The sequence below is a fragment of the Gorilla gorilla genome, chromosome 5 (assembly GCF_029281585.2).
Source record: "Gorilla gorilla gorilla isolate KB3781 chromosome 5, NHGRI_mGorGor1-v2.1_pri, whole genome shotgun sequence".
NCBI lineage: Eukaryota > Metazoa > Chordata > Mammalia > Primates > Hominidae > Gorilla > Gorilla gorilla.
The window spans coordinates 192,589,767-192,611,181 of NC_073229.2; the positions used below are offsets into that span (position 1 = coordinate 192,589,767).

General features: G+C 52.7%; 1 protein-coding gene across 2 annotated transcripts; it reads right to left on the bottom strand.

The window, feature by feature from the left end:
- Positions 1–4,679: 4,679 nt before the first annotated feature.
- DACT2 (dishevelled binding antagonist of beta catenin 2) lies at positions 4,680–20,279 on the bottom strand. Of its 2 annotated transcripts, none has more exons than XM_019028674.4 (4): positions 19,720–20,279; positions 13,108–13,240; positions 12,125–12,403; positions 4,680–10,823 (listed from the first exon to the last, which is right to left on the bottom strand). In XM_019028674.4, exons 1-4 carry the CDS (start codon positions 19,981–19,983, stop codon positions 9,157–9,159), a joined length of 2,343 nt encoding a protein of 780 aa, XP_018884219.3. In that variant the 5' UTR covers positions 19,984–20,279; the 3' UTR covers positions 4,680–9,156. The 2 variants fall into 2 exon arrangements, with proteins under 2 accessions (XP_018884219.3, XP_055246319.1); XM_055390344.2 differs by lacking the exon at positions 19,720–20,279 and adding an exon at positions 14,206–14,946.
- Between the last annotated feature and the right edge of the window lie 1,136 nt (positions 20,280–21,415).

Sequence of the window (21,415 nt, forward strand, 5' to 3'; positions counted from 1 at the left end):
TGTGATCTGTTCAAAGAGGCTTCTTCTCTAGTTGTGAGCTGGGACCTTGGGCAACAGATTGGTTTTGGAAATCAGAAGCCTGAGGTTAATTTCAGACACCTCCACGTGCTGGCTGGGTGGGTGCCCTGAGCAAGCCAACTATTCATTTCGGCTTTGGTTCTTTGAGCTTTAAAATATAGTGTAGATATAAAATACCCACAATATCTACCTCACAGGATTGTCATGAGCACCAGAAGAAGATTTTTGTGGAAGTACTTTGTAAATATTAATTATTAATCATATATACTTGTTAAAAATAAATAGTAGATAGTAAATGTCAGCCACTCACAACTATGCTATAAATCTCAGAGTCAGTGAACATGTCCCTTAACCCAAATAGGTAACATTTTCTCAACTACAAGTCCCTGAGAGTCCTTTAATAAATTACTATTTTCCCTAAATTATATGTGGAAAATTATATGTAAAATAATCTTCCTATTAAATAGGGTCTCATATTATCTCATCTTCCTCAACCAATCCAGTAGCTGGTGCAGGTCTCCCCAGCCTAGGCATAATTTGTTTCAGTTGTACCAATACATGAAGAAGTTAAATTCCTTCCACATGCTTGGTGTCAGCTCTCCTAAGCACCTGTGCTTCTGTGATCTTTCTGAGATGAACATACGTGAGTTCTGTGCTCACAGTTGCAAATAAAGACAAACTCTGAAGATCTGCCTGACTCTGGGTTCCATAACCTCCACTGTTTCTAACAGTTTGAAATTTGGTTAAATAAAAAGGATATTTGACAGTGAATAAATGAATATAAATAAAATTTAAATGGAATTCTACTCCAGGCACTGTTCTTGTCATTGCTTGAATTTTGTGACTCTGAGTGAGGTGAAATGCCTTCCAAGGAGTCACAGATCCCAGCCACAACTGGACAAAACAAGGCAGGTTTAGAGCCAGCAGACACACAGGCTGCTCATGCAAAACATGGATTTGCTTTCAGCGAACTCAGCGAACTGAGTCCCCACGTGCCAACTCCTGGGCACTGCCCAGCTTCTCCAGCATGTCACCATGTGCTCCGGGGCCGCCGTGCCTCTGAAGGCTCCATCGTCGGACGGTTCTACAATAGCTTCTTTCTATACCCAACACAAACCCATCATTGCAGGAGTCCCTAGAGCACCAGCCCACCTCAAGGATGGACAGTGGAGGCCAGGTAAGAAAGCCGAAAATCAACAAGGAACGCTGGGCTCCATGAAGGAGGGGCCATGTGGCTGTTTCTACAGGGACCCTCAGTGTCACACAGAGACTTGTTCCAGGGCCAGGGGACACCATGCACTTTGGCTGCAGGACCCGGTGGGCTGGAAGAGTGTCTTCCGGGCAGACCTCAGAGACCCCCCATAAGGAGTGTTGTCCTAAGGCCAATGCGCTGGAGGCACCGAGGGCGTTCAAAGACTGCAGAGGCTCTATTGCCTTTTCCTGAACGATGGCCAGTGCAGCCCTCACACAAAGGGGTCCCCCTCACTGCTGCTGCAGACCAGCACCAGGACAAGTGCGACGGGTGGGTCAGTGCTAGACAGCATGCGGGAAATGACTGTGTCATCTCAGCCTTGGGAGCCTCCCTCCAGGAGGGGTCCAGGACAGGAGGAAGGAAGCTCTCTCTCTCCAGCACTGACACAGAGAGGCCTTGTGGCTGCTTCATCGTCATGGAACCAGACACTTCCTGTCACCCAGGATGGAAGATACATTGCAGGAACAAACATTTGAAATTCCAGATAAGTCCTCAAGTGGGGTGAGGGGTGGCGATAGAGGAGAGTCATTCTTAAGGAGAATGAAGCTTTAGTTTAGCAACTAAAGTCATTGATTTGCTGTTCTGTCCCGGTGTGTGCCCTGCCCTTGCTTAGGAGACTGTAGCCAAAAGAAAAACAGAAATAAAGTGGAATTAAAAATTCAAAAACAGAAATTAAAAGACTAGAACATTATTTCTATAAGAATATTCTGATTTCAGTAAGAACTCTCAGCCGGGTGTGGTGGCTCACACCTGTAATCTCAGCACTTTGGGAGGCCAAGGTGGGTGGATTACGAGGTCAGGAGATTAGGACCATCCTGGCCAACATGGTGAAACCCCGTCTATGCTAAAGATATAAAAAATTAGCCAGGCGTGGTGGCATGTGCCTGTAGTCCCAGCTACTTGGGAGACTGAGGCTGGAGAATCGCTTGAACCTGGGAGGCAGAGGTTGCAGTGAACTGAGATTGTGCCACTGCACTCCAGCCTGGGCGACAGATTGACTCTGTCTCAAAAAACAAACAAACAGAAAACAAAAAACAAAAACAAAACAAAACAAAAACTCTCATTTCTTGCTGGGGATGAAGAAGAAACGCCATGGAAGAGTGTCCGGTTTTCTTGGAGCCCGTTGTTGCTGTTGCCTGTGACAGCGGCCAGCGACCGGGGCCTCTGGAGGCCGAGCAGCCCAGAGTTCTGCATCCTCCTGTGGCAGCCACCTGCGTGGGCCTCTCTCCCAGGCATGGAGTCCCCATGCCCAGACCCTGGGCCAGGCCCCTTCTCTGGAACTTCAGCCTCCAGAGAACGGGTCTTTCTAAAACACAAATGTAATTACATTCTCCCCCTACACCTCTGCTTCTGAGGAACTGAACACACAAGGGTCCAAGGCTGGATCGTATCTAAAAGCAGAACTCTGACCCACACCTGCCCAGAAAGCCAACTCCTTTTCTGCAATACACAGCCCAGGAGGCCAGTGGCCCGGTCAGGCTCTCAGGGAACCACATTGCCATCTTTAGTGAGAGCCCAGGAAGCTCAACAGTAACTTCTGTGACAATCAGCTCCGGAGGGCCAAGACTTGATCAGTCCTGACAGCTTCCTAATTTTTGTCCCTGCTTCCAACTCGGGACCAACCAGAGAAGGCAAGATACGCCCCCAGGATGCCCGCCTCTCATTAGAGCTGTGGTGTCCCCAGAGCCTGGCCTCCAACAGGGCACAGCTGGGGCTCTGTGTGTTCACAGGAAGCTTCCCTGTTGTGAGCATCTCTGCCTGCCCAGCCCACTCACTGCAGCAAGCCCTGAATAAACAACCTTTGTTGGTCCACACCCAGTAGCCTTTGTTTATTCCACACTTCAAAGCCTGCAGTGGCTGTTCCCCTTGTCCCAGGTGGAACTGGGAGCTATGGGATGACCCACAAGTCCACACCTGGTGACTGTCCAGCTTCATTCTCAGCTCCGGGCCCGCTCTTCTCCCTGGATTGCTCCTGCACCATCTCTCTTTCTTCCCTCCACTCGCCTGTCTTCCTCTCCCCACTCCCTCCGCCTGCCTCTTCCCAGACCCCCATCCAGCTCCTCACTGCCCAGCTTCACTGCCGCTTACCTCTAAGCTTTTACAGAGGTTCACTGCTTTCCATCTCCTTAGGAAGGCCCAGTGTCAGGTAGGACTCTGCTGTGCTTGGGTTATTGATTAGCCAGCTTGTCTATCCTTTCCTGGGTCTGGTCTCCCAGCGGTTGGCAGCAGGGGCTGAGTCATCAGCTGTGGTATTACAGCCATGCTCTACTTCCACGAGCAGAGAGCTAAAATTCTGCTCCAGCTGGGACCCCAAATGCAATGCTGTCCCCAAATGTGTAAAGAATGTTGAACCATGGTCCTGTTCTCTTAGCCATATTTTTGGGACCATTTACCCACCACTGCTCTTGCTATATACATAACCTGTTTTCAGAGAGGGCTGTTTTCATAATTCTTTATCATTTCCAGGGCACCTTTTGATGTGATTGCATTTTCTACTCCAGGCCGTAAAAGTTGCAGCAGCATTTAACTCAATTGAGGTAAAAATAATTTGGATAGTTGAACCAGCAAACATTTCAACTATGCAATAGCTTGATTTTATTTAGTGGGATTCAGGAGCCCAACGCTATGTGAGGGAAGGGTTTGCAGCAGGAGGGAGGGATGAGTCTGCCTTAAGGAGCCCCAGTGCTCAGGAGAGGAGGGGAGGAGCCCCAGTGCTCAGGAGAGAAGGGGAGGAGCCCCAGTGCTCAGGAGAGGAGGGGGAGAGCCCCAGTGCTCAGGAGAGGAGGGGGAGAGCCCCAGTGCTCAGGAGAGGAGGGGAGGAGCCCCAGTGCTCAGGAGAGGAGGGGAGGAGCCCCAGTGCTCAGGAGAGGAGGGGAGGAGCCCCAGTGCTCAGGAGACGAGGGGAGGAGCCCCAGTGCTCAGGAGAGGAGGGGAGGAGCCCCAGTGCTCAGGAGAGGAGGGGAGGAGCCCCAGTGCTCAGGAGACGAGGGGAGGAGCCCCAGTGCTCAGGAGAGGAGGGGAGGAGCCCCAGTGCTCAGGAGAGGAGGGGAGGAGCCCCAGTGCTCAGGAGAGGAGGGGAGGAGCCCCAGTGCTCAGGAAAGGAGGGGAGGAGCCCCAGTGCTCAGGAGATGAGGGGAGGAGCCCCTTCCTGTCTGCACCTCCCAACCTTGACTGCACAGGCAGCCACCCAGTGAGCTCAGCACATTTGGTAACTGAGTGAATGAAAGAACACACCCTGTGTATGGCTTTCACCGGCCAAGCCTCCTTTGAAAAGGGCTGTGTCTGCCGGATAGCGGTGGGGCCCATGTGACATGATTGAGGGCCGCGGTGTGTGAACATGCCCAGTTTACAGCATCATTTCGAAGCCTAGCAGGGCCAACCATGCAAGTGATTGAAAAAGACAGTCAACAAATTCTTGTGGACTTTAATCTTTAAAAATAAATATACTTTTTGTCAACCGTTTAAAAACTAGGCACCATCACATTAAAGCCACATGAAATCTGTATTATATAATAATTTTGCCCTTTTTTCACTGATCTTTCATTTATTCGCAGAGATTAAATACATACTTGACCTGTAAAGTAGGACGGCATTAAATCCATTCCAGATGTGCTCCCGTTTTCCATCAGGCTTTATGTATTTAATGTTTAGGATCCAGTAACTGTACAGAACCGCGGATTCTGTCATAAGAGGGCTCTGCTATGGTTTGCGTGTGGTGTGTCCCCACCAAAACCTCTGCTGAAATTTGAAATTTGATCCCCAATGTGGTGGTGTTGGGAGGTGGGTCCTGGACGTTTCTGGGTCATGGGGGCAGAACCCTCATGAATAGACCAACGCGGTCCTTCAGAGCTAAGTGAGTTCTCGCTCTGGGGGAATGGCCTAGTTCCCGAGAGAGCAGGTGATTAAAAGAATGGCTTCCTCGGCTTCTGTCTCTTGCTTCTTCTCTCACCATGTGTCTCTCTACACACGCCCGGTCCCCTTCTGCTTTCTGCCATGGGTAGAAGCAGCATAAAGGCCTTATCAGATGCCACTGCCTGTCTCGAACTTTCCAGCCATGCATATCATGAGCCAAATAAGCCTTTTTTCTCTTTCAATTACCCAGTTCTGTTACAGCAACACAAAATGGACCAAGACAGGCTTTAATTATTCTACAAGCTGGAGCAAGAGGATGTAGAGAGAAAACTTTGCTGGGGTGCCCGCTTATATTCCTGAATTTGATCAGTAATGATACGCTCTGTTTTCTTCAGTGATAACGTATGATTTGCTAAAGTAGGTTGGGACACTTTCCCTAATATTATAATTAAATCTTTCACAAATTCTTATAATTTAGAATTCCTGACATATTTTTTACTTTAGCTTAACTTTAATTCTTTATCCTTTTATTTTAGGATAGAAGAGGATAGGATATTTTAGGATAGAAAGGATAAAGAGCAACTTTATCCTGTTATTTTTATTTTTGTTAAAATATTTTTATTGTAAGCATGCTAGAAGTTAGTTCTAAAGACCCCGGAAGTCAAATTCTACGTTGTCTACTTTTTAATCACTTGAGAGAGAGGGAAACAGCTCCTCTGTCTTCCAACGCACTTGAAGTCTGCCCCTGTCATCTAATCAATCACACCCCCTCAAATGACAGGCCACGCTCTGCCTTAGTGGGCTTCCTGGTTCATTTCTGCTTCTGTGTGAGTGGTTACAATTATGTCTGTTTAGAGGAAAAATATGCACAGAACATAAGACATTCAGGAGACGAATGTTCACCACAGGGCATCTCCATCCATCCTCTTTCTGCGCGCCTGCCTGGGCCACCTGGCCTTCTTGCAATATCCCTGTTCTCTGAATTCACAGTGCTTAAGGCTCTGCCATGCCCATCAGCGCCCTGTCGTCAGCCCTCTCAAAAACGGGCTTCTTATGACTGGCGTTCTAATTGTTAACTCTGTGTTTTAAAGCATTTCCCCAGGCTGCTATCTGCCCTGGGCCTGCACGTGGCATCTGCCCACTCTTCCTGGTGGTGCCTGGGCGATGTTTGCAGACGGGTCAGGGAGGCTCACCAACTCTGCACACTATAGGGAGGCCACAACCTGGGCCAACTCACCCCTTGCCCCTACTGTGGGGAGCACAGACAGATGTGGGTCCCATTTTCAAACTGCCAGCTTACGCCTCCTTCCAAATCCTGAGGAGCTATCAGCTTCATTTGATGAAGGAGGAAGCCGACTCAGCCAGGCTATGAGGAGGCCAGGCGGGATGGGAGCTGGAGACAGAGCTGTCCTCCTGTCCTGGGCTGCCTGGTCCCGCAGAACACTGAGCGGAGTCAAGGAGTCAGGGTGCCGGGTAGACAGGGCAGGAGGGCTAGGGAACCCTCCGAGGACCCCCATGGAATCTGTGAGAATTCTACTTCTTTACTCCAAAGCTACTGGAGAGTAGAAGAGCAGTGGCAAGGCCTTGGGCCTCAGGCAAACTGAAATGCATGTTTGGGCCTCCACAGTTAAAATGGGGGAGAAAGAGAGAGCATGAGAGAGGGAGAGAGAGAGAAAGCAAAAGCCAGAGAGCACATTATTGAGGAAGAGAGAGAGGATGGAGAGACAAGGGAAGGAGAACAATTGATTGATTGATTGATTTGGACTGTCAGATCACTGAGGACCCTTCCTGCCCCCGACCCGACGGCTGCATTTTGTCTGGAGTCTGCATGGTTCTCCTGGTCAGCTTGCAGGACTGTGCGGAGCAGGACGGGATTCACTTGGCTGGAATGCACCCCTCCGGGCTGCAGGTTGGAAGCTGAATGTTCAGGAAACCACGCCTAGCTTTCTAAAAGACGGGCACTGTCAGAAAACCCTGAGGAGCCCAGACCCACTGCACTCACTCTCCTTCTGGGCTGATTCCCTGTGATCTTGGCCTGCAACACGGAGTCGGAGCTGCCTAGAGTTGTGATACAAGCTAGGTCACCATGGAGGATGAACAGGAAGTTTGCACTTTCTGGAGAGTGCACTCAAAGCTGCTGTGAAAAGCACCAATGAATGAGCAGAATTTGTGACTTAATGGAACTTCCTAGCCATGTCTTCAGCACGGTCAGCTACAAAAACATGCGTGGACTGAGGCTGCGCCCACAGTCCTCAGTGAGGACGGGGACTCAGGCTACGGGGCTGTCGTCACAGCCTCACCTGCTAAGTGGTCCTGGAGAAGCCACGCTTCATTATAAAACTGTTGTCATTTTTATAAAATACCCTGTGAATTAACTTTTACAATAACACCCCCATCCATGAGTGGGTTTGAATCATCCTTTTAAATTTCAATGCAGGTTTTTAGAAAGCTTCAGGAAGATTCTGGCCTTCTGTTAGGAAGCAGATTTCAGGAAGGGCAGATGAAATTGCACACAGATGAGCTCAATGGGTGTTTGAATCTGTCTGCTCTGACCCCTGGGAAATGCTTGCATTTTCTCGTGGTGTGCACACAGAACAGACCCTGCCTCCACTGTCTTCACTGTCAGGGAGCTAAGCAGCAGCCTCCCCTCACCTACGCTTTGTTCTAGACGTGAAGTTCCTTACAGGCATCTAAAACCAGCTCCTTGTTCCAGGAATATTTCACGCCTCCTTCCAAATCTACTCCTGTCTTCCTCTGGTTTTCTGACTGGCTTCCTCCCAACGATCTTGCCCCGCTGCATCAGCCCTGAGGGGCCCAGGACGTCTGCGGGGACTTCAACGGCCTTCTCCACCTTCAAGTAAAATTCTTTCAATCTTTCAGGAGAAAGCTGCTTTCTGAATTGAAAATGCTGTGGCCCTCACCAGGCAGCTTACCTGAAAACACTGCTATCTTTCTTCTTGAAAATTTGAGGAAAATTTACTTTGGAAAAGTAAACACCAAAAAAAAAAGTTTTTTTTTTCTTTTCCCCAAAACACTTTTATGCCCTTTTTTTTTTTTTCTTTTGAGATGGAGTTTCACTCTGTTGCCCAAGCTGGAGTGCAGTGGCGCAATCTTGGCTCACTGCAGCCTCCGCCTCCTGGGTTCAAGCAATTCTCCTGCCTCAGCCTCCCGAGTAGCTGGGATTACAGGTGCATGCCACCAAACCCAGCTATTTTTTTTTTTTTTTTGTATTTTTAGCAGAGATGGGGTTTCACCATGTTGGCCAGGATGGTCTTGATCTTCTGACTTTGTGATCCACCCACCTTGTCCTCCCAAAGTGCTGGGATTACAGGCGTGAGCCACCACGCCCAGCCTATGCCTTACTTTTTATACTAAAACCAGAGTTTAGTCTCTACTCACTTATAAGATGCCTTCCCTGCCCTGTGCTGGCACGTGCCCTGTGATGGGCAGGCATGATGATTATGGTGACCCTACCATGTGCCACACAAGGAATCAGGGAGGAAGAGGTTAAAAGAGGGAAAAAAATGTTCCTTTTATTTGAGATCATGGCGTAATTTGGGTGTTTGTGTATGCTGACAGCTTAACGTGGAGTTTAAACTCAAATTCAATTTCCAGCTCAGAGTCCTGCAACCGCCTCTTTAAAATGCTTTTGGGGAGGAATGGTCAAAGGATTGGGAAACACTTCCCCAGCCAGAGGGGAGTGAGGGCAGGGGAAGCCATGGGAGAATGACAACATGGAAACGAGGTGCATGCCGGGAAGCAGCATCCTGGGCAGACCTTGAAAAGAGACACTGGGTCGGCTGGGGAGGCTGCTGGCATCTGAAACCAGAGCTCCACATGGAAGTCTTTGCTGGGGCGGGGACTCACCGCCGTACTCCACAGGGCAGAACCCATCTGCGGGGACTCCTGTTAAACGGTGGCCTCAGAAGATAAAGCGACTTGGCAAGATGACACTGAAACCCAGACATGCACAGGACACTGCATGGAAAGGGCCCCTGTGTGCAGCAGGCTTCTCTTGACGCAGTCACTGCGCCTCACACCATGGTCATGACCTTCAGGGCCGTCGGCTGGAACCTGCGGATCTTCTTCTTCAGGGCCTTGGAGGCCTTAATACGGCACAGCTTGGGCACGGGGGACAGGAGTGGCCCCGAGCTGACCGGGACCTCCTGGGTCCAGGCCAGCTCCGCATGCCCAGCTGCCACATAGCCCAGTGCCAGGTCACAGTCCCTGCTCTGGGCGCCGCCCTCCTCGTCGCTGCTGCTGGACTCATGGTCTCCGAATCGGTTGGTGGTGTGGTCACTGGACTCTCCCTCGCTGGTCTCCGGGATGACTGATGGGAACCGCGGGTCACACTCGGCCGAGTGCTTGGAGGGCTCTGAGTCGCTCCTGGTGTAGGCATCCTGGCGGACCAGTGAGGGCCGGCCCCGGGCCAGTGGGCCACCTGCTCTCCTGGCCATGGGCCTGGGGGGCCCCAGGTTAGACTCAGGACAGCTGGCCAGGCGGGCCCGGGCCGAGATCTCCACAGTGGACTGCCAGCCGCGATGCTTCCTCCTGGCCACTGAGGTGAGCAGTGACGCCTCAAAGGGGAACAGGGCTTGGGCTGAGGTCCGGTGGCTCTCCTGCGGGGCCACTGCCAAGGGGACGAGGACAGGCATGGGGTAGAGGGTGGACTCGGAACAGGAGCGCCCGGGTGCCTCCCAGGCTAAGGCTGGCCTCCGCTGGAGCCCGCCCCTCCCTGGGGGCCAGTGGGCAGGGTCCCACTCCAGGGATGGCTGGGGGGCTGCATGGGCTCCCTCAGGCCTGTCCAGTAGAAGCAGCGGCTGCCTTGCAAACCTCAGCACCTTGTCCATGGGACTTCTCTTGATTTTTTCAGCCTTGCTCTTGGGGGGACCCATTTTCAGACTGGCAGCAAAGGATGGGTGGGCAAAGTGCCCAGAGGCCGGTGAGGGGCTCTTGTCCAGCATCCTGGATGGGGATATGATGTTGCCTCGTCCATAGTCCTGAGCTGAGGGTGTCTGCTGGGCCTTCAAGCTGGGAGAAGGCTGCACCATGGTCTCCCTGAGGACGCAGCTGTTTGAGGGCTTGGAGCCCTCCTCTGGAAAGCTGCCAGACTGCTGGGGACCCTCAAGGGGCATGGATCCCTGCTGCTGGGGCCCGCCCCTGCCGGCACCCCTGCTCTGAGCTGGCCCTCCCTCGTCCTCCCTCCCTGGGGCGAAGACCAGCAGTCGCCCTCCACCGTCTGTACTCCAGCCACCCTGCCTCTGTGGAGATGGGGACGCTGCATGCCTTAGAGGTCCCTGTCCTCCCCCGCTACCCTTTGCTGGGGTCTCCTGGCCCCACAGATGCAGCAGCCTGTCGATATAAGCTCTGGCCCTGGCCGGGCCAGCCTCGAGGACCGGCCCAGTCTGGATGGTGTTCAGACCTGCGGGGCCCATAGGGCTCTCCCTAGGGAACGAGGGGCCACCTCTCTGTGGGGTTTCCTTAGTCAGGACAAACAGGGGGCTCTGCAGAGCCACGGCGTGCAGGGGGCTGGGGTACGGGTACACCTCCCTGCCGCCCTGGGACACCAGGTCCTGCCGATACTTGGGGTCCGGCACGTGCAGCGGGATGTCCGCCCCCTGGCAGAGGAGCCCGAGGAGCTCGGCGTCCGTGCTGGCTTTCTGGAGCCCCGTGTCCATCGGCAGGGCTCTGTCAAGATCACCTGGGAATGAGAAAAATGAACAAACACGTAACTACGGAGACGATTTAGTGCACTGTTGATTTCATTTCATGCGTGGCAGCCGGGATGGAAACGCTGCTCATTCACTGCTTCGAGGAACTCCTGGGTCCCATGGGAGACGGCGACTCACTGTCACTGGGGTCCGCGTGTAGACACAGGGCGCGGGGCAGACGGGAATGCGTTTAAGACACACAGTGCGGGGCAGACGGGAATGCGTGTAGACACACGGCGCGGGGCAGACGGGAATGCGTTTAGACACACGGTGAGGGGCAGACGGGAATGCGTTTAGACACAGGGCGCGGGGCAGACGGGAATGCGTGTAGACACAGGGCGCGGGGCAGACGGGAATGCGTGTAGACACAGGGTGCGGGGCACACGGGAATGCGTGTAGACACAGGGTGCGGGGCACACGGGAATGCGTGTAGACACAGGGCGTGGGGCCCGTCTGCATCTAGACACCGCACAGGGCCATTTGCGTGTAGACACAGGGTCCGGGGCCGTTTGCGTGTAGACACAGGGTGCGGGGCCGTTTGCGTGTAGACACAGGGTGCGGGGCCATTTGCGTGTAGACACAGGGTGCGGGGCCCTATTTGTGCCTGCAGCGCGGCCCCCTCAGCCTGTTCTGATCCTGCCCCTTGCGGGAGAGCGCATGGGCAGTGAGAATCGCCAGTTCAGCGCCCTCATTTCCCTGAGAGCTTGGAGGCTGAAGAGGCCCCGCAGCGGTGGGATGGAGCCCCAAGGGAGGCCAGGGGCATGAAGCTGGTCCCTGCAGATGCCCTGGAGGAAACCACGGGGCTTCTCAGTAAGAAAAGACCAAATGGTTATTACTAAACCAGGCCTTGTATTAGAAATAAAATGAGGCCAAAAATGACATCTGTGCCTTTGGAGACAGTCTGAAGACAACTACAGCCCCTCCTGGGCCAGCGGGTGGGATCCAGGTGTGAGCCCAGTTCTCTCCCCACCAGCCCTTTCAACCCCACTCTCACTCCAAACACCAGTGGATCCAGGGTTTTTGAAGGATTTTTTTAAGCTTGCTGATGTCCATTTTAAATGCAGAGAAAAGTGCTGTGCGTTAGAAGAGCTGATGGTGATGCGCAGGGCCGCGTTTGATTCCTGCCTCCATCCAAACCACCACGTGGCCCACGGAGGCCTTCCAGCGTCCCTTACAGCCTGAGAGCGTGCTCCGTGTAGGGTCCCCAGCTCTGCCCTCAGCAGCTGGGGACTGCACTCTGCCATCCCCTGTGCCTGAGATGAGACCCCCACCTTCCCTGGCAGTTTCTTACCTGTAGACACAGGCCTGGGCCAGAATGTGCCCCACGGCTGGCCTGCATCCTCCACGCTCCCCGGGGGCCTGGCGTCCTCCTCGGTAGCCTGGAGTCTCCACGCTGGCACAGTAGTCTCATCAACCGACCGGGGCCTCCAGTCCCCCATGCTGGGCCTGGCCCTGTGGGCCTGGGCCACAGGCAACAAACTGCCCAGCGAGGGAGAGATGTGGTCACTGCAGACGGAGGCACAGGACGTGGACAGGGAGCAGGATCCACCGTCGCTCATCTCGTAAAAGCCTGGACGGAGCAGACAAGGCAGGTCAGTGACCCCCATCCAGAAGAGCCCAGGGCCCCCTCTCCTCCTGAGCTTGTCACGGCACAGGTGGCCCAGGGGAACCCCTGAGCTGAGGCTACCGGAGGCTGTGTGCCATCGTCCACACGGCTGGCCTGGGAGAGAGTGGCTCGGGTGAGAATGTTCAGGATTCTTCCCAGGAGCTGTCAGTGGGTCGGTCAGGGCCCACTCCACCTGCACTCTGCAGCCCTGGCCCTCCCTCTTCCTGGCAAGTGGTCCCTTTAGTCCTGGGTGGTCGATGCCTGCCTAAGAGGTGGCCTCTTCCTCTGGATTTCAGCTCTTTTAGGACAGACCTCTGGCCCCTGTCTCTCTCTTTCTTCCCTGGTGCCTGCCAAGTTGAGGAGACCAGTCTGGGGAGGTGCTTCAGCCGCAGGCCTCCTGAGTGCAATAACATCACTTAGACCGCAATGTGATTTTTGCAAATTAAAAAAATAAGAGCGAGGTAGCCAATTAATATATATGCCCTGAGAAAGGCTTCAGTGTTGCCTCCTAACTTTCAGATCAGCCTGACGAAGCGGCCATCTCCCTGCACAGACGCTAGGATACCTGGAATGGAATTTCAGCCCAAGAGGGGCTGGCGGGATAGGCTTCACCTCTGCCTGTGCTGCGTGCCTGCCCCTGTGTCCGGGAGGTCAGGGCGCCCTGGTACCTGAGCTGGGCCTGCTGTCACTGTCCAGGGCCTCCCCTGAGGCTGTGCCCACATCCAGCTGCAGCTTGCTAATCTGCAGGTCCAGCTGGTCCAGGTGGGTCTTCAGGCCGATGTCCTGCTGTCTCAGCCGGGACTGAGAAGGGAAAGAAGAGAAAGGGAACTATTGTACCTACGGAAAGCAAAACTCAAGGTTCAAAGGGGTGAAAACATGCATTGTAAATGCAATTTAAACTCTCAAAGTCCACGTGAAATACATCTTCTAAATCTGGCAGCTGCCCCTGCTCACTCTGAAGCAATTTCCTTGTTCCACTGTCACAAAAAGAAAGCTCTACTGACAACCCATCGCCCCCCACACACATACACACACACACACAAACACACACACACCCATCCACACACACCCATACACACACACTCACACACACACCCATCCACACACACCCATACACACACTCACACACACCCATACACACACACACACTCTCACACAAACACACACACCCATCCACACACACATACACACAAACACACACACACCCATCCACACACACATACATACACACATACAGACACACTCTCACACACACACACAAACACACACACACCCATACACACACACACCCATACACACACACACACACGGGTTTTCTCCAGATCAGACTGCTTTACTTATCCTCACTTTTCAAATTACATTTCTTTATAAGGATACAGAATTCCACAGCTTATGAGAGTGAAATCAGGATCAAAAACAACACCTCCTTTTGGCAGACAGGAACTATCTGCACTGTCTGTTTTGCTGCATTTTTCAGCCTGCGTAAGGGTTTACTCTCCTGTACTAACGCTTTACGCATCTCATGCCCAGGTGCGGTGGCGTCCTTTCACTCGGCCGCCTCTGGGTCCCTGGTGCCTGGGGAGCACAAACCTTTTGACTTTTCAAGAAGGTAAGAAAGTCCCTTGGAAAGAAAGAAAAGCTCCCCCTTCACTATAAGTCCCTTCTCCTTCCCTGAGAGAAGAAGTAACATTTTGAACTGTTACAGGCTTCGGCAGAGCTACCAGGGGAGAAGGTTCTCAGCAAAACATGGAAAATGTCAGCTTTACCTGGAATAAATGCAGCTTGAAAATCGGCCTTCAGGATCTTTTGTTTTGTTTTTGAGACAGGGTCTTGCTCTGTTGCCCAGGCTGGAGTGCAGTGGTGTGATCACCGCTCACTGCAGCATCGACCTCCCCAGGCTCAGGTGATCCTCCCACCTCAGCCGCCCAAGTATCCGGGACTACAGGCATGCACCATCACGCCCTGCTAATTTTTGTATTTTTTGTAGAGACAGGGTCTTGCCATGTTGCCCAGGCTGGTCTCCAACTCCTGGACTTAAGTGATCTGCCTTCTTTGGCCTCCCAATGTGCTGGGATTACAAGCATGTGCCTGGCCAAGGGGCTGTGTATTTAGAAGTTTCCATCACAGCCCTGCCCTGAGAGGCTGCGCCTTCTCCTGGCCTCAGCTTCCCCTACTGTAAAGGGCTTATTATGAGCATGTGTGTGTGTGTACATGTGTGCGTGTGTGTGCGTCTTTCAATTCTAAAACATTTCTTGTTTTGATGAACAACTACGATTAAGGCAAATAATTAATGAATGTAATTATGTGGTTGTTTCTCTTAAGAAAATGATTAATTATATTTCAAATTTTAAGTGGGAAATGAGGAGTTCCCCTGAGTCCCATAACCTAGGCCTCAGGGAATTACTTCAGTAATTTCCACAATATGAGAAATCATTACGAGAGAGGCAGGTAGCAATGGTTTCCTGTTCTGATGAGAGAATGACTTCTCAGATTTTCCAAACGCAAGTGCCTACTGTCAGCACGGGTGAGGGGATGGAGGCCAGGCTCGACCCAGCACACAGCTTCTGTGCCAGGAGCAGACCTCCTCCTCCAGGACCCAATCAGGGGCCTCCCAACAACCTCCAAAGTTTGCACAGTGACAGAATCTGAAGCCATAATATTTTTTTTTAGACGGAGTCTCGCTCTGTCCTCCAGGCTGGAGTGCAGTGGCACGAGTTCAGCTCACTGCAAGCTCCACCTCCCGGGTTCAAGCCATTCTCTTGCCTCAGCCTCCCGAGTAGCTGGTACAGGTGCCTGCCACCATGCCCGGCTAAGTTTTTGTATTTTTAGTAGAGACGGGGTTTCACCGTGTTAGCCAGGATGGTCTCGATCTCCTGACCTCGTGATCCGCCCGCCTCAGCCTCCCAAAGTGCTCGGATTACAGGCGTGAGCCACCACGCCCGGCCTCTGAAGCCATAATATTATCTGTGAATGTGAACATGGCAAAAACCAATTGTGAATTTAATCAAAATGTTATGCTTCCAGAACCACCCAGCTTCACGTAAACATACTGGCTCCTTACCCTGCACATTTTTACACAGGTAAATCACTATCCAAGTGAACAACACCACCCGCCAAGCCTGAGCAGCACACACAGGCGGGCTCTCCCACACCAGCTATGCAAAGAGGAAGCCTGGATCCAAACAAAGGGGCTGGGTGGATCCTTACAGCACAGGATTTTTCTTTTTCCTGGTGTAAAACAAAACCCATGGTACTGACAGAAAATTAAGTTCCTTTGTGAGGCCACATCTCAATGTTTAAAAGGATCTAAGTGCCCCGTCCTCTTCCAAATCACACTCTCCTTCTTCTGAAGGAGGGAAGCCCCTGCACCCCAGCCAGCTTTGTCCTCCTCCCCCAGCCCCGTTCCCGCCCCCATGTCTGTGCTGGGTTAATTGCTTTGTGATTAATGTTTGGCCAGCCAGGCCTTCAGTTGCTGGTTTCTGATTAATGGTCGAGGGGCTGCAGGACACACAGAGCTCTCAGGCACTCACAGGTTATTTATTACGTCCTCAGGTCCCGTCTACGTCTGCAGGACTCCACCATTCAGGATTTACGTCGTGCTTGTAACCCTGACCACTGTCCCTAACCCCGACCGCTGTCCCGAACTTGGGGTTTGTTTGACTGTGGTTTTCATTAACTCTTTCTTAGGGTCCGACATTGTGCTCACAGTCACAAAATATATGTGGCCAGGAAGGAGGAGAGTCCACTGCAAGGCCAGCCCTAGAGCGTGATCTCCACGCATGTCCATGATTGGACCGACTCACTCCACAGCAGCAAGCGAGCCCTGGATGGCCGTGCTCCACTTCCCCCTGCAAGCGTTCAGGCTAACTCCAGGCGGCCTTGCTCACGGTGTGCTCTGGGGGCATCTATGCCAAACCCCTGGGCCTGGGGAAGGGGCATGAGGGCCTGGTATAAAGGTGCTCATACCAAGCCTCTCCAGGCAGTGGGATCAGCTGGGCACACCTGCAGACCCCAGGCTCCAGGCCCCACTCATTTCTTGAGACTCTACCAGGTAAGCCTGGGAACCTGCATTTTAACAAGCTTCCCAGGGACCACACAAGTTCCTTAAGACAACAAAAAGTTTGAGGATTTCTATTCCAGGGGGTGCCGTTAAAAAAAAATAGGTTAATCCCTTTCTTTGCAATGCATTCTTTACGCACCGCAAGAGAATGACCTGATTTCCATGTGCTATGCCTTTTCCGTGGGCAAGTCAACAGTCCAGACATCGCAACACCTTTATGGCACATGTGGAGAATAAACATGAAAAATGCCTTACTGTTCAGGATATGGAGATGGGATCTGAAACACCTCCTTTCTATCCCTGAGAGCTAGGATGCACAAAGGAAACATTCTATGCCTGAATTCCAAGGCTATCCCCTCCATTCAGGAGAGAGGTAAATGCTGTTACCTAAGTTTAAAGGAGGTCTGTCAATCAACAGCAAAGGGGTCCCTGGTCCACAGACTGGACTTGTGGATAAAAAGGAGCACTGAAGTCTTGCAGGTTTCTGGGGCTGCCTGGCTCTAATGCGTGGCCCTGAGCAAGTTCTCACCCTGCCTCCCTTGGTTCCCGTGTGCTCACAAAGCAAGCACAGCCAGCCCAAGGAAAATGCCAGGCATCATGTTGATGCGGCAGAATCAGACACACAGCTTGCTCCTGCAGCATGGAATGTGGGAAGCTGCCAGGGAAAAGGAATTGTTGCAAGCTGCCACTTTCAGAACAAGTCATGACCAGCCATGTCAAGACGGGGAAATTCTTCAGGATAAGATTTCACTGCAGACTCCCGGAGCCCTTCTGTGTCTCTCCCCCTGTGGAGACAGCGCCCACTGGTGAAGGATGGGGTTTTCGGTCTACTCATGGGCCCTGAGTTCCGGGGAGTGGATGAAGTCCTTCTATCTAGGGCTTGTTGGGGAACCTAACCCTTATGAATGTGGGAATGGCCGGCACTTCTTGGGAACGACAAGTTTCCTCACAGACATACATGAGGACACAGTCAACCCTCTCTGGACTGGCCACACAGCAGCAAACCCACTTGGGTCGGCGGGCACGGGGATCTCATCAGCTTAGAAACCCAGAACAGGGAGATCCCAACTTCTGAAATCATTTTCCCTTTTGTTGCAGCAATACAAGTCACTCATCTATTTATTCAGCAAAATCCTACTAAGCACCCTCTACTGCACTCTCTCGTGGCACAGTAATTAAAACGCTGCAGCACATTGCGACAAGCCTTGAAGTGGTGAGTGCTGCTATTTTCCTGACCGTTTAAATCCCTGCAAATGCTAACAATCGTTCTCACCTGAGAATTCCTGCAGGCTAAATCTGCTCAGGGCCTGATAAATGTTCTTCCTGCCTTCACACCTGAATGATGACCAATGGACAGGTGAGCACCGGGGTGGGCGGAGGGAACCCTGAGTTAGCCGGGAGCTGCTGGAGTGTGTAACCGTTCCAGCAAGCAAGGCTGTTCATTGTATTCAACACTATAGAACTGCTATCACTCCTAATGTTTTTCCCTGTAAGAAAAATGTAAAAGCGTTAAGCCCTGGGCTGATGTCACACAAATTCAATTATTCTTCTCTTTTGATCACATAATCCGTCCGGAGAACAAAGTTCCAAAACAAAGTCTGTGTGTTCCTTCTGGTCCCCACATTAAAAAATAATAATAAAATAAACAAAAAATCTGTTTGATCTTCTCTTCCAAAAGGCCACTTGTAATTAGAGGCTGAGCACTTGCAAGTTTGATTTGTATATTTCTTAAGCCAAGTTAATCATCACCTGCACTCTCACCCCCTTGACAGAACAGTTGAAGCCAGCATCTCAGCAGCACCTCCCTTCCCATCACATGTGTGTAACACATCTGTGGCTGTCATGTGCTGAGCTGAGGTCACGCAGAAGCTGCGATTGTGTCTGGTGCAAACACACAACAGCATCTCGGCAGCACCTCCCTTCCCATCACATGTGTGTAACACATTGGTGGCTGTCGTGTGCTGAGCTGAGGTCACACAGAGGCTGCGATTGTGTCTGGTGCAAACACACAAACGACCTAAACAGACGGCCAGGATTTGATCACTGGGTGAGTAAACAAAGTCTGTACACCAGCTACTTTCCTCTCAGGAGGCATCAGGGGCAGAGTTGGGGGCCCAGGTTAATCCCACACAGTCTGCCACCTCCGTCTTCCACAACGTCAGGAGATAACGGGGAACCTGGGAGGTGTCCCAGACACTGGACTTCCTGATTCTTTAATCCAGAAGGGTTTGCTATGTTAACAACCTGGGTGAGCGAGCGAGGCAGACGGTCATGCCGCAGCTTCACCTGGGCAACATTTAAAGGCAGTAACTTTTAACAGGACAGACTTAAATTTCTAATGTAAAAGAAATTTCACTTAGTGTAACAGAGGTAACACAAGTAAACAGATATCTTTCTCCAGCCTTTTTAGTTTGTCTTTAAGAAAATACAGCAACTACGAAAACGCTTGTGAGTTGTTTCCAGTAAGTTTAACAAAATCATACAATAACATAATAAGCAGAGGGGTAATGACTGGAGTTCCTTTCATTGTGTGAAAGGAGGGGTTCAGAGCGCCCAGGGAGTGCTGAAGAGGGCCCGTGGCAGGGAAATCAGAGTCTCTCTCCTCTGGATCAGAGGACACGCCTCTCCTTACAGGTCAGGTCACATTTTAAAGTTGAAGAGACCTTTGTCAGTTACATGCTTTCCCCCAATACTTTATTACAGTGACGCGACCTTAAGAAACGTCAGCACATTCCTGAGGACAAGTCGGGGTGCGCTTTACCACGCGGACACTGTTGCCCCTAACCCAAGACAGCAGGGGGGACCTGGTCCCCCGGGAAGTGATGCCAGGATCCCGAGCTGACCTCCGCCAGGGGAACGCCGGTCAGTACCTGCAGGTCAGAACAATGCTGTAACCCTGTAACGAACAGGGTGTCTCTCCCACATCTGCCAGCTTCGGGATGCTGGCGTGGGTAGGCGCACATCCACGCAGGGCGGAGCGCGGGCTGCAGCCCCGGGCAGTTTTTAGGGTCCTCACCTGTGCGCTTCACCTCTAGGCACCTGCGCGCGGGGCCTCCATGTCCCCTTCCTTGGAGACCGAACTGCATTCCATTCAAATCCCAAAGGACGTCCCCTCCATCCATCAGACACCCCCGTCCCACTAACACACAGTCGCTGCCGAAAGAGCAGCGCCTGTGGCCCGCACACCTCGCAGCCCCGAGTCCCGGCGCCCGGTCCTTACCAGCTGCTCCTGCAGCGCGGCCAGCGCCGCCTCCAGCTGCTGCTCCGGGCCGTGGAGGCCGTGGGGGCCGCACGGCGCGGCGGGCGCGGCGGGCGCGGCGGGCGCGGGCGGGGGCTGCAGGGCCAGGGCGCCGCGTACCCGCTCCTGCTGCGTGGCGCGCAGCCCCTGCAGCTCCTGCAGCCCCGCGAACGCCGCGCGCAACCTCGCGCCCAACCTACGGCGGTCCCAGCCCGCGGGCCCCGGGGGTCCGCCCGGCGTCCACATCTCCCGGGCAGGGTCCCGGCCTCCCGAACCCCACGAGCGGCGCCGGAGGCCCAGCGCGCGCGGATCCCGAGCTGTGTCGCGGGTCCTCCTGCGCCTCCTCTCTCCGCCCCCGGCTCCGCAGGTCGCCAAGGTGGGCTGGAATCTGTGGCCAGGCGCGGAGGGCGGGGTCTGCACGCGCCCCGAGGTCACCGCGGCCTCCCCCGGACCCGCCCCGCCGACCCCCCAGGGCCCCTCGCCGGCTGCGGGCAGGGCGGGCGCACCCAGACCCCGGGGCCAGCTAAGCGCCTCCGTGACTTCAGCGGGGAGGGCCAGCCGGGAGGAGGAGCCCGGGGGAGAGGGGCAAAGAGGCGCAAGTGGAACAAAGGCGGAGAAAGGGCTTGTTAAGGTTTTAAAATGTTTATAAAGATAAATTATTGGGACATTATCACATTGCAAGGACCGTGTTACCATTACAGACGCAGTAGAGATTTCAAAACCGGATTACCCACGTTTCCCAATGGGTATCTGCAGTTTGGAAACCGCACCTTGCTTTTTTTTTTTTTTTTTTTTTTGAGACAGTGTCTCGCTCTGTCGCCCAGGCTGGAGTGCAGTGGCGCGATCTCCTCTCACTGCAACCTCTGCCTCCCGGGTTCAAGCGATTCTCCTGCCTCAGCCTCCCTAGTAGCTGGGACTACAGGCGCCTACCACCATACCTGGCTAATTTTTGTATTTTTAGTACAGATGGGGTTTCGCCATGTTGGCCAGGCTGCTTAGCTTGCTTTTTAAATTTTTAAAATAATTGCTTAAGACGCAGTTCACATACCATAAAACTAACCTAATTTAAGGTGTACAGCTCCAGTTTTTAGTATATTAACGAAGTTGTGTTCACCACCCCCAAAAGAAACCCTGTTCTCATCGGTAGCTACCCCCATTCCCTCTCCTGCACCCCCACACATAGAACCACCACCCCGCAGGTTCTGGAAGTTCATGGAAATGGGGTCACACGCCAGGTGGTCTCTGTGGGGGCTCCTTTCGGTGAGCGTTTTCAAGGTGCGTCTGTGCTGCAGATTGCGTCAGAACTGTATTCCTTTGTGTGGCTAAATAATACTCCACTGCATGGCTGTGCCAAATTTTGTTTATCCGTTCATCTGCTGATGACATGTGAGTTGTTCCATTTTTTAGCGATTACGAATAACGCTGCAAGGACATTCCTGTATGAGTTTTTGTGTGGCAATATGTTTTCATTATACCTAAGAGAGGAATGGCTGGATCGTAGGTGACTACTGTGCTTAACCTTGTGAGGAGCTGCCAGGCTGCTTTCCCAGCGGAATCCCAGCAGCCAGCGGGGTATGAGGGTTCCATTTCCTCAGTGTGCACACCAACCGCTGTCTTTAGTCCAGCAGATGTGAAGGGGTATCTCCCTGTGGTTTTGATTTGTGTTTCCCTGATGGCT